We start from the raw sequence: 13,013 nt of genomic DNA, 5'->3' as shown, positions 1-13,013 counted from the left end.
GCTATGCCAGATGTTCAAGCATTTGTTCAGGCTCTGGTTAGGATCAAGCCTGTTTACAGACCTTTGACTCCTCCCTGGAGTTTAAATCTAGTTCTTTCAGTTCTTCAAGGGGTTCCGTTTGAACCTTTACATTCCATAGATATTAAGTTACTATCTTGGAAAGTTTTGTTTTTGGTTGCTATTTCTTCTGCTAGAAGAGTTTCAGAGTTATCTGCTCTGCAGTGTTCTCCGCCCTATCTGGTGTTCCATGCAGATAAGGTGGTTTTGCGTACTAAGCCTGGTTTCCTTCCAAAGGTTGTTTCTAACAAAAATATTAACCAGGAGATAGTTGTACCTTCTTTGTGTCCGAATCCAGTTTCAAAGAAGGAACGTTTGTTACACAATTTGGACGTAGTCCGTGCTCTAAAATACTATTTAGAAGCTACAAAAGATTTCAGACAAACATCTTCTCTGTTTGTCGTCTATTCTGGTAAAAGGAGAGGTCAAAAAGCGACTTCTACCTCTCTTTCCTTTTGGCTTAAAAGCATCATCAGATTGGCTTACGAGACTGCCGGACGGCAGCCTCCTGAAAGGATCACAGCTCACTCCACTAGGGCTGTGGCTTCCACATGGGCCTTCAAGAACGAGGCTTCTGTTGATCAGATATGTAAGGCAGCGACTTGGTCTTCACTGCACACTTTTGCCAAATTTTACAAATTTGATACTTTTGCTTCTTCGGAGGCTATTTTTGGGAGAAAGGTTTTGCAAGCCGTGGTGCCTTCCGTTTAGGTAACCTGATTTGCTCCCTCCCTTCATCCGTGTCCTAAAGCTTTGGTATTGGTTCCCACAAGTAAGGATGACGCCGTGGACTGGACACACCAATGTTGGAGAAAACAGAATTTATGCTTACCTGATAAATTACTTTCTCCAACGGTGTGTCTGGTCCACTGCCCGCCCTGGTTTTTTAATCAGGTCTGATGAATTATTTTCTCTAACTACAGTCACCACGGTACCATATGGTTTCTCCTATATTTTCCCTCCTGTCCGTCGGTCGAATGACTGGGGTGGGCGGAGCCTAGGAGGGACTATATGGCCAGCTTTGCTGGGACTCTTTGCCATTTCCTGTTGGGGAAGAGATATTCCCACAAGTAAGGATGACGCCGTGGACCGGACACACCGTTGGAGAAAGTAATTTATCAGGTAAGCATAAATTCTGTTTTTTTATGTAGGAAAAAATCATGACTCCTTGCGATTTTAAAATCGCGGCAATTAATCGCGGTTTTAAATCGCATATGCGATTAATCGTGCAACCCTAATATGTATGTATGTGTATCGCAAACCTACTGTGACTAATACATTATTGGAGGCAACTAGCCATCAACCTAGATCACAGATTATGAGTATCCCTGTAGGACAGTACCCGAGACATCAACAATTGAGTTGGAACAGTGGGTGTCATGTTTGAACTCAATGGACTGTCACATAAGATTTAAGTTGGAGTACAGTGAAACTGTGATACCCTTTTTGGATCTAAACATATACAAAGTGGATGCCTCTAATGGTTGCTCCTTTGGTATGTCATTATACACGAAACCAACCGACCGTAACTCCTTATTGGAAGCCAGGAGCTTCCATCCCAGACATCAAAAAACGGGGATTGTCACCTCTCAACTTACGCGGGTTATCCGTAACAATAGTGAGGTACCCACTATGATAAAACAGTTGACAGAAATGGAGAACAAATTTAGTAACAAGAGGCTACGACAGTGAAATGGTGCAAACAACCAAGGAAAGGTTACTGGGTGTGCCAATGGAAGACAAGCGGAGGGAATCTATCGTGGATAATTAACAATTAATTTTTTTCACCACATATACCCCCATGAGTGGAAGACTGAGGAAGTCGGTGCAACAACATTGATCCCTCCTCGAATCAGATCCAACTCTTCCATTTCAAAGAATGAAGCCACTGCGAATGGTATATCGAAGAGCAGATAACCTGAGGGATTTGTTGGTAAACACGGATCCAGGTAATGCTATAACAAAGATACGTGGTTAAAAACCTCAAAAAATGGCTGCTATTCGTGTGGAAGCTGTATAACATGCAACAGCATGATGAGGGGGCAAACATTCCAACACCCCCATACCAATAAACATTACACCATTCGCCACAGGTTAACATGTACAAGTACAGATGTTGTGTACATGTTAATCTGTCCATGCTCTCTGGTTTACATTGGAAAAACGGTGACGAGTTTTAGAGATAGGATGGCCAATCATCGTTGTGCTATCCGGGAGGCACTCAGCAATGCAGACTCGGAACAACCAGTGGCGCGTCACTTTGCCAGACACAACCATGGCATCTCAAGTCTTAGATTTATGTTAATTGATCATGTCCCCCCACTTGTTAGAGGTGGTAATAGAGCTAAAAGGCTTTTGCAAATGGAAACTAAGTTGATCCACACCTTGGACACCCTGAAACCGAAAGGACTGAATACTTTCCTGGTCTTTGCACCATTTTATACCAAATGATTAACAACTGGACTTACGAATTATAAGGCAGAATATCATCACCCAAGGGGATCCGCATGGATGCACGTTCTAGTGGGTACCCATGGGTTTCTACCTATATTCCTGGAGGTACGAAGAGGGTGTAAGAGTGATTTGGGATGGTGTATGGTTTTTCATCAATAATAATAGTACTTTGAGTAACATCATGCTGGATGGTTGCTCTGTGTGAATGCAATTGCTAATATTTTGTTTCCATGTATTTCTTGTGATATGTGTTGAATATGATTTTAGCAATCTATATTGGTAACAATTATCTTCTTTGTAGTGGGATGATATGAGTGCTTCATATGAGTGCTTGAGGATCATTGCTGATTATGCCACGTTATGTATGGTTATGATTCATATGGACTCTTATGACATTGTGTCTTGTCCTTTGTACTTATGATGATTGCGTTATGCCATAATATAGGTACGTTGTACAAGTTATGGCTACTAAGGATATAGCCACATTATTTGCGGATGTGGTTTACATGGAGTCTTATTTCACCATGATAACATAGTACTTAGGTTATTGTATATGTTAAGCACTGATTGCACTTATGTAATTCCTATACATGATGGTAGGAGTAGGTTTACCTATGTGTATATGTTAACAAGGCAACAGAGTGTAAGCCGATTGGCGATGACTTATCACGCTGTTACCGTTGCATGATGATGCCACCACGAGCCAATACGGTGGAACTGACGATTTTAATGGGTGATTAGGGACAGTATATAAGACAGGTGGAGGTATGTAATGTTATATGCTTTTTGGGTCCGTGATTTGGGGCTCAATTTTGACATTTGACAAAGGTGTGACTACACACCGAAACGTTATGTCTTTTTAACAATATGATGAATTAAACGTTATTTTTTACAAAGACCAGTGAGTGCCTTTTCTTTGATGGAACTTTGGATGTGATTTTAAAAGTACACCTTGGCAGCTGAAAAAAAAATTGTGCTCATCTTTCCTTGGGGGTATATATCTCTATCTATATATCTATCTATATATCTATCTATATATCTATCTATATATCTATCTATATATATATATCTATCTATATATATCTATCTATATATCTATCTATCTATCTATCTATCTATCTATCTATCTATCTATATATCTATATATATATCTGTGTGTATATGTGTATTGCAAACCTACTGCGACTAATACATTATTGGAGGCAACTAGCCATCGCCCTAGATCACAGATTATGGGTGTCCCTGTAGGACAATACCCGAGACATCAACATAATTGCTCCTCTGACACCCTCTTCAGAAACAGGCAATTGAACTGAAATACCTGGCAATCCTCCTCTGAATGAGGAACATGGTAATCCCAGACTATAATTTCCGTATTCTTTGGGCCTCGTCAGTGAGTTGCAGCCATATCCCTCTAGGCACATTGTCATTGCAGTCCACTTCTGGTTTCCCCTGTGACACTTAGGGAGACTTACAAGAGTCATATTTTACATATTAACAACAAATAGAAGTGCTCAACCAGGAACACGCAATAGCTTGTTCTCTAGCAAAGTGCTACCTGGCAACAGCCTTTCTCCAACATTGGTGTGTCTGGTCCACGGCTTCATCCTTACTTGTGGGATATTCTCTTCCCCTACAGGAAATTGCAAAGTGAGCACACAGCAAGAGCTGTCCATATAGCCCCCCCCTCTGGCTCCGCCCCCCAGTCATTCTCTTTGCCGCTCTGAACAAGTAGCATCTCCACGGGGATGGTAAAGAGTATGTGGTGTTAGTTATAGTTTTTTATTCTTCTATCAAGAGTTTGTTATTTTAAAATAGTGCCGGTTTGTACTATTTACTCTACAACAGAAAATTAAGAAGATTTCTGTTAAAGAGGAATATGATTTTAGCACTAGTAACTAAAATCCATTACTGTTCCCACGCAGGGCTGTTGAAACCAGAGAACTTCAGTTGGGGGGAACAGTTTGCAGGCTTATCTGCTTCAGGTATGATCAGTCATATTTCTAACAAGACATGTTAATTCTAGAAGACTGTCAGTTTTTCCCTTAAGGGATAAGTAAGCCATTTTCTTAGACTCATAACAGATTAAGGCTTATAAATGGGCTCTATACTGGTTGACACTATTGTGGGCTAAGTCGATTGGTTTATATCATATTTATATGGCATTTAGAGTGTGTTTGTGTAATTAAAAACACTTTGGGAACGTTTTTTTCGCCTGGCAGTTGGTTAGACTACTATTCCAGTCAGAAAGGCCCCTTCACTCAGAGGAAGGAGGCCCCATTTTCGCGCCTCAATTGCGCAGTTTTCTTCCAAGGCAGTGCATGCAGCTTCATGTGAGGGGTCCTGTGGCTCAAAAAACGGACTCAGGAAGGTTTACTTTAGTGGTAAATAACTCTCAGGGAAGGTAAAAAGCCGCAGCAAGGCTGTGGCAGTGATTGTAGTGTGTTAAGATTGTTGATTTGAACAAATGGCTCCGGTTTGCTCATTTTAAGGGTTAAAGTCTTGAAACTTGGTGTGCAATACTTTCAAGGCATTAGGACTCTGGGGTGCAAATTTTTTAAAATTCGGATATTGCCTTCATAGTTTTTCAAACTTGCAGAAATAAAGGGTGCCTTTTTATTATTTAAAGGGACAGTAACGGTTTTGTTTAAAAACGTTTTTCTTGCATTATTAGCCTGCCAAATTATGTCTAACATGTCTGTACCTTCAGATAGCATATGTTCTGTGTGTATAGAGGCCAAGGTGGTTCCCCCTTTAACTATTTGTGCAAAATGTGCCAGGGCGTCCAAACAAAGTCAGGACAGTGATGTCACATTTAATAGAATTGCCCAAGATGAAGATAGTGGGGATAGTTCCTCATCCTCTCCTTCTGTGTCAACACCAGTTTTGCCCGTGCAGGCGATACCTAGTACATCTAGCACGCCAATGCTTGTTACTATGCAGCAATTAACTGCAGTAATGGATAATTCTATAGCAAATTTATTATCCAAACTGCCATCATTTCCTAGAAAGCGTGATTGCTCAGTTTTAAACAGAGGATGAGCAAGTTGGCGCTGACGATAACTTATCTGTTGTACTCTCACATCAATCTGAATTGGCAGTGAGGGAGGGTCTGTCTGAAGGGGAAGTTTCTGATTCAGGAAAAGTTTCTCAGCAGGCAGAACCTGATATCGTGGCATTTAAATTTAAGTTGGAACATCTCCGCGCCCTGCTTAAGGAGGTGCTAACTACGCTCGATGATTGTGATTCTTTGGTAATTCCAGAGAAGCTGTGCAAAATTTGACAAATTCTTAGGGGTCCCAGTGCACGCTGATGCCTTTCCGATACCCAAGAGGGTGGCGGACATAGTGACTAAGGAGTGGGAAAGGCCAGGTATACCTTTTGTTCCACCTCCTATATTCAAGAAAATGTTCCCCATTGTCGACCCCAGAAGGGACGCATGGCAAACGGTTCCTAAGGTTGAGGGGGCAGTTTCAACGCTAGCCAAGCGCACAACTATTCCTATTGAGGACAGTTGCGCTTTCAAAGATCCTATGGATAAAAAATTGGAAGGATTGCTAAAAAAGATATTTGTCCAGCAAGGTTTCCTTCTTCAACCAATTTCGCGCATTATTCCTGTCACCACGGCAGCGTCTTTTTGGTTCGAGGAACTAGAAAATTCGCTCCAAAAGGAGACTCCATATGATGAAGTCATGGACAGAATTCACGCACTAAAGTTGGCTAATTCCTTTATCTTGGATGCCGCTTTCCAATTGGCTAAGTTAGCGGCGAAAAATTCAGGTTTTGCTATAGTGGCGCGCAGAGCGCTTTGGCTAAAATCTTGGTCGGCGGATGTGTCGTCCAAAACTAAATTGCTTAATATTCCTTTCAAGGGTAAGACCCTTTTTGGGCCGGAATTGAAAGAGATTATTTCTGATATTACTGGTGGTAAGGGCCATGCCCTCCCACAGGATAAGCCTTTCAAGGCTAAGAACAAATCTAATTTTCATTCCTTTCGCAATTTCAGGAACGGACCAAATCCTAACTCTGCAGCCTCTAGACAAGAAACCATTGCAAGGCTGGAACAAGGGTAAACAGGCCAAGAAGCCTGCTGCTGCTACCAAGACAGCATGAAGGGGTAGCCCCCGATCCGGGACCGGATCTAGTAGGGGGCAGACTTTCTCTCTTTGCTCAGGCTTGGGCAAGAGATGTTCCGGATCCCTGGGCACTAGAAATAGTCTCTCAGGGGTATCTTCTAGAGTTCAAGGAACTTCCTCCAAGAGGAAGGTTCCACATGTCTCGCTTATCTTCAGACCAGATAAAGAGACAGGCATTCTTACATTGCGTAGGAGACCTATTAAAGATGGGAGTGATACACCCAGTTCCAACAGCGGAACAAGGCCTGGGTTTTTACTCAAACCTGTTCGTAGTTCCCAAAAAAGAGGGAACCTTCAGACCAATTCTGGATTTAAAAATTCTAAACAAATTCCTCAGAGTTCCATCATTCAAAATGGAAACCATTCGGACGATTTTACCAATAATCCAGGAGGGTCAATATATGACTACTGTGGACTTAAAGGATGCGTACCTGCATATTCCTATCCACAAAGATCATCATCAGTTCCTGAGGTTCGCCTTTCTGGACAAACATTATCAGTTCGTGGCTCTTCCATTCGGTTTAGCCACTGCTCCCAGAATTTTCACAAAAGTTCTAGGGTCCCTTCTAGCGGTGCTAAGGCCGAGGGGCATTGCTGTAGCACCTTACCTAGACGACATTCTTATCCAAGCGTCGTTTCTTTCCAAAGCAAGGGCTCATACAGACATTGTATTAGCCTTTCTCAGGTCTCACGGGTGGAAGGTGAACATAGAAAAGAGTTCCCTGTCCCCGTCCACAAGGGTTCCTTTTCTGGGAACAATAATAGATTCTGTAAAAATGAAAATATTTCTGACGGAGGTCAGAAAGTTAAAGCTTCTAAACGCTTGTCAAGTTCTTCAATCTATTCCTCAGCCTGCCATAGCTCAGTGCATGGAGGTAATAGGATTAATGGTTGCAGCAATGGACGTGGTTCCTTTTGCTCGAATTCATCTAAGACCATTGCAACTGTGCATGCTCAAACAGTGGAATGGGGATTATGCAGACTTGTCTCCCCAGATTCAAGTAGACCAGGTAACCAGAGACTCACTCCGCTGGTGTTTGACTCAGGATCACCTGTCTCAGGGAATGAGTTTCCGCAGACCAGAGTGGGTCATCGTCACGATCGACACCAGTCTCTTAGGCTGGGGCGCGGTCTGGGACTCCCTGAAAGCTCAGGGTCTATGGTCTCGGGAAGAGTTTCTTCTCCCGATAAACATTTTGGAACTGAGAGCGATATTCAATGCGCTCCTGGCTTGGCCTCAACTAGCGGAGGCCGGATTCATAAGATTTCAGTCGGACAACATGACGACTGTAGCGTACATCAATCATCAGGGGGGAACAAAGAGTTCCTTGGCGATGAGAGAGGTATCCAAGATCATCAAATGGGCGGAGGATCACTCCTGCCATCTATCTGCAATTCACATCCAAGGAGTAGACAACTGGGAGGCGGATTATTTGAGGAGTCAGACTTTCCATCCGGGGGAGTGGGAATTCCACCCGGAGGTCTTTGCCCAGTTAACTCAACTATGGGGCACTCCAGATATGGATCTGATGGCGTCTCGTCAGAACTACAAGGTTCCTCGATACGGGTCCAGATCCAGGGATCCCAAGGCGATACTAGTGGATGCATTGGTGGCGCCTTGGTCGTTCAATCTAGCTTATGTGTTTCCACCGTTCCCTCTCCTTCCCAGGCTTGTAGCCAGGATAAAACAGGAGAAGGCCTCTGTGATTCTGATAGCTCCTGCGTGGCCACGCAGGACTTGGTATGCAGACCTGGTAAATATGTCATCGGCTCCACCATGGAAGCTACCTTTGAGACAGGATCTTCTAGTACAAGGTCCATTCGAACATCCAAATCTAGTCTCTCTGCAACTGACTGCTTGGAAATTGAACGCTTGATTCTATCTAAGCGTGGGTTTTCAGATTCGATTATAGATACTCTGATTTAGGCCAGGAAGCCTGTGACTAGGAAAATTTTCCATAAGATCTGTTGGTGCGACTCCAAGGGATACTCTTGGAGTAAAATTAAAATTCCGAGGATACTTTTCTTTCTCCAAGAGGGTTTGGATAAAGGTTTGTCAGCTAGTTCTCTAAAAGGACAGATATCTGCTCTGTCTGTTTTGTTGCACAAACGTCTGGCAGCAGTGCCAGATATACAGGTGTTTGTATAGGCTTTAGTCCGAATCAAGCCTGTCTACAGACCTTTAACTCCTCCATGGAGTCTAAATTTAGTTCTTTCAGTTCTTCAAGGGGTTCCGTTTGAACCTTTGCATTCCATAGATATTAAGTTACTATCTTGGAAAGTTCTGTTTTTAGTTGCTATTTCTTCTGCTAGAAGAGTTTCTGAATTATCTGCTTTACAGTGTACTCCTCCCTATCTGGTATGTCATGCAGATAAGGTAGTTTTACGTACCAAACCTGGTTTTCTTCCAAAAGTAGTTTCCAACAGGAATATTAACCAGGAAATAGTTGTTCCTTCCCTATGTCCGAATCCAGTTTTGAAGAAGGAACGTTTGTTACACAACCTAGATGTGGTCCGTGCTTTGAAATTCTATTTAGAAGCAACAAAGGATTTCAGACAAACTTCATCCTTGTTTGTCGTGTATTCTGGTAAGAGGAGAGGGCAGAAAGCTACTGCTACCTCTCTTTCTTTTTGGCTGAAAAGCATCATCCGATTGGCTTATGAGACTGCCGGGCGGCAGCCTCCTGATAGAATTACAGCTCATTCTACTAGAGCTGTGGCTTCTACATGGGCCTTCAAGAACGTGGCTTCTGTTGATCAGATATGTAAGGCAGCGACTTGGTCTTCTCTGCATACTTTTGCCAAATTTTACAAATTCGATACTTATGCTTCTTCGGAGGCTGTTTTTGGGAGACAGGTTTTGCAAGCTGTGGTGCCTTCTGTTTAGGTAACCTGATTTGCTCCCTCCCTTCATCCGTGTCCTAAAGCTTTGGTATTGGTTCCCACAAGTAAGGATGAAGCCGTGGACCGGACACACCAATGTTGGAGAAAACAGAATTTGTTTACCTGATAAATTTCTTTCTCCAACGGTGTGTCCGGTCCATGGCCCGCCCTGGTTTTTAATCAGGTTTGAAAAATTTCTTTCTTTATACACTAGTCACCACGGCACCCTATAGTTTCTCCTTTTTCTCCTAACCGTCGGTCGAATGACTGGGGGGCGGAGCCAGAGGGGGGGCTATATGGGGACAGCTCTTGCTGTGTGCTCTCTTTGCCATTTCCTGTAGGGGAAGAGAATATCCCACAAGTATGGATGAAGCCGTGGACCGGACACACCGTTGGAGAAAGAAATTTATCAGGTAAACATAAATTCTGTTTTTTTGCCCAATTGTGCTTTCACAGAGGAGAACTGGGATTGCCATGTTCCTTGTTCAGAGGAGGATTCCCTGGTATTTCTGGGCTGGACTGACCTGTATAGGGGGGATTAGATTGTTATGCTTCAGCAAAGTTCTCCTCTGTAAAAGCACAATTAGGCAAAAAATAGCTTTTGTGGGGTGGCAGTTTGCCAGAGAACAAGCTATTGAGTTATTGTCTGTTCCTGATTAAGCGCTTCTACTTGTTAAATATGCCTATTCTTAACTATTTTCAAATGCTGTTTTGTTTAAATTTTTTGTATCATTAAAGTAGCATGTGCCAATTTTTTGTTTTGTTTTTTCAGATATACAAGAATTTTATGAAGTGACCTTATTGGATAATCCCAAATGTATTGACAATTCAAAGCTTTCCGAACCAGTACAGCCAGCTGTCAATACATGGGATTTTTCCTGCCTTCCAAGCACAACTGTAAATTCAGAAATCCTGCCCAGCAACCTCAGTCAGAGTGAGGTAAGCTTCTTATTTTTGTCTCCTTGTGTTAAAGGGATATGAAACCCACATTTTTTTCTTTCATGATTCAGGCAGAGCATAACATTTTAAACAACTTTCCAATTAACTTTTGTTATCTTATTTGCTTAGCTCTAGTCTCTTGATTTTATTTGGTGAAAAAGCATACCTAGGTAGCCTCTAGAACTGGGAGCTATCTGCTGATTGATGGTTGCACATATATGCTTCTTTCCATTGGCTTACAAATGTGGTCAGCTAGCTCCCAGTAGTGAATTGCTGCTCCTTCAATGTAAATTAAGTTGTTTAAAAATATATGCTCTGTGTCATAAAAGAAAAAAATATATAGGTTTCATGTCTTTTTAGGATATATTCACTGATTCATTTGTTTATTTACACAAGGTTTATGTTTTTTTTTTAACAAGTGTCTTTGTAAAAATTTAAAGTTAGGCAATGTTGCAGGTCAACCTAATCTTTCCTCAAAACTGTTTCCATCACACTGTGCTACCCACTAGTTACAAGCCATACACCTTAAAGGGACATTCCAGGCAAAATGTAAATGCACATGGATGAATTGCATCTTTGAATAGAAACATATTTACAATATACATGTAATGGCAAAAATGCTTCTAGTAAAAGTTATCACTGTTTTAGTGTTAACATTTTTTTCTGCACGTGCATGTGAAGCATTCATAGATATTCTCAGTGCACTAGTTTTTTTTTTTTTTTTTTTTTTTTTTTTTTTTTTTTATAATAACTGGAGCTGCTCAGAGCAACAGTGGGACTTGTATCATGTCAGCAATTAACACATTGAGTCATTACCAGATGTCAGAAGCACCTTAGGCTCTGTAAGCAAGTGCGGTGTTTAAAATGCTGGTGCACGGTGCATACTTAAATACACTTTTGAAACCGCTATAGCTTTTATTAGAAGCATTTTTGCTATTACATGTATAATACAAAAATGCTATTTAAAACTGAAATGCATCCATGTAGATTCCATTTTTTGGTGGAAAGGCTCTTTAAAATACTGGCATTAGATACAATCTACACATTTTAATTAATATTAAGACTTCACTAGACATCAATGCTAAAAGCTGGTAATGTGTTATTAGTAGGTAAGTGCATTTGTGCCGTTTACGAATCAGGAAGAAGACGGCAGTGCATCTCTTTCTCTTTCTTTTCTCTCGCTCTTTTTTCATGCTCTTTTTCTCTTTCTCTCTTTTTCTCTTTCTCTCTTTTTCTCTTTCTCTCTTTTTCTCTTTCTCTTTCTTTCGCTCTTTTTCTCTTTCTCTTTCTCTTTCTCTTTCTTTCGCTCTCTCTCTCTCTTTCGCTCTCTCTCTCTCTTTCGCTCTCTCTCTCTCTTTTGCTCTCTCTCTTTTTCTTTTTTTTTATTAGGAGTGATCATACAGTAATTACTGTGGAATTCATTAACTGCTTAGCTGCTTTAGTTATGACTAGCTTACTTCTCTGAAAACAAACCCTATTGCATGGTCATTTTTAATGGATGGGCTTCAGAGTCATAAAAAGCTGAGTATATGTTTTTCTGGGGGGTGTTTTATCAGCCTTGATGATTTTTCAACTTGCTTTAAAAGCTCAGTGGTGTTTATTTTATAGTGGTTTTGATAAGCTTTCCAAGACATTTTAAGCATCAGGTGTATTTGTTCTGTGACCACATGACACTTATTTTATAACATTCAGTATAGTAGGATTCTGTCCAACTAATTATCAGCTCTTGATGACAACTGGTAGCATTACAGTTTTTTTTTTTTTTATGTGGTTAATTAGTATTTTGGAATTTAAAATTAAATATATTTTTTCCTAACGCTGATATTTAATACTATGTGTAAGGTTCCACCTGCTAAATGGCCATGGTAGCAATGTATTAAAGGGAAAATTAAACTTTCATGCGATTCTATACAACTTTCAGATTTGCTTTGTTCTCTTAGTATTCTTTGTTGAAGGCTAAACATAGGTAGACTCATGCTAAATACCGCCTCTTATCTTGTGTGCTATATAGATAACATTGTGCTCACTCCCGTGGAGTTATTTGAGTCAGCACTAATTGGCTGAAATGCAAGTTTGTAAAAAGCACAGCGGTAAGGGGCAGTCTGCAGAGGCTTAGATACAAGGTAATCATTTTTTAGCCTTCTTTGAGTAGTGTTTTTATAGGACGTGAATTTAAAATATTTGTTGTATTTTTAATATTTTAATAGATTCTCCTCTTAATTCAGCAGTCTCTAGTCTAGTACTCTGCTCCAATTATTTTTTTAAAGCAACACCCCATTTTGCCATTGCTGGAGCTCTTTCCTTTAATAGAAATCCTCCTATTAACCTCTATTAAGGTGTTGGGTTCTACATCCTCTGACTTTTTGGCCTGCAGTCTAATTTGCCAAAATCTTGCAGCAAAATGAGCAGAGTCTGCATTAGTAGGGGAATAGAGTTTAACATTTAAAATATGCACAGCTTGTTTTTGGTTGACTTGATACATTAAGGGCTGGATTACAAGTGAAGCGCTAATAAATGCTCCCGCTCGAGTGTTAATTGCGCTAG

At 41.1% G+C, this 13,013-nt stretch overlaps 1 protein-coding gene across 1 annotated transcript in view; it reads left to right on the top strand.

The window, feature by feature from the left end:
• Positions 1 to 13,013, top strand: part of DLG1 (discs large MAGUK scaffold protein 1) — a gene marked incomplete in the record, with an annotated part of 930,518 nt that overhangs the window by 46,020 nt on the left and 871,485 nt on the right. Inside the window, 1 exon segment of the mRNA XM_053710194.1 lies at positions 10,303 to 10,469. Within this exon segment, the coding sequence (XP_053566169.1) occupies positions 10,303 to 10,469 (167 nt within the window).

The sequence above is a fragment of the Bombina bombina genome, chromosome 4 (genome assembly GCF_027579735.1).
Source record: "Bombina bombina isolate aBomBom1 chromosome 4, aBomBom1.pri, whole genome shotgun sequence".
In the NCBI taxonomy this organism is placed as follows: Eukaryota; Metazoa; Chordata; class Amphibia; order Anura; family Bombinatoridae; genus Bombina; species Bombina bombina.
This window is presented reverse-complemented; position numbering and strand designations above follow the sequence as displayed.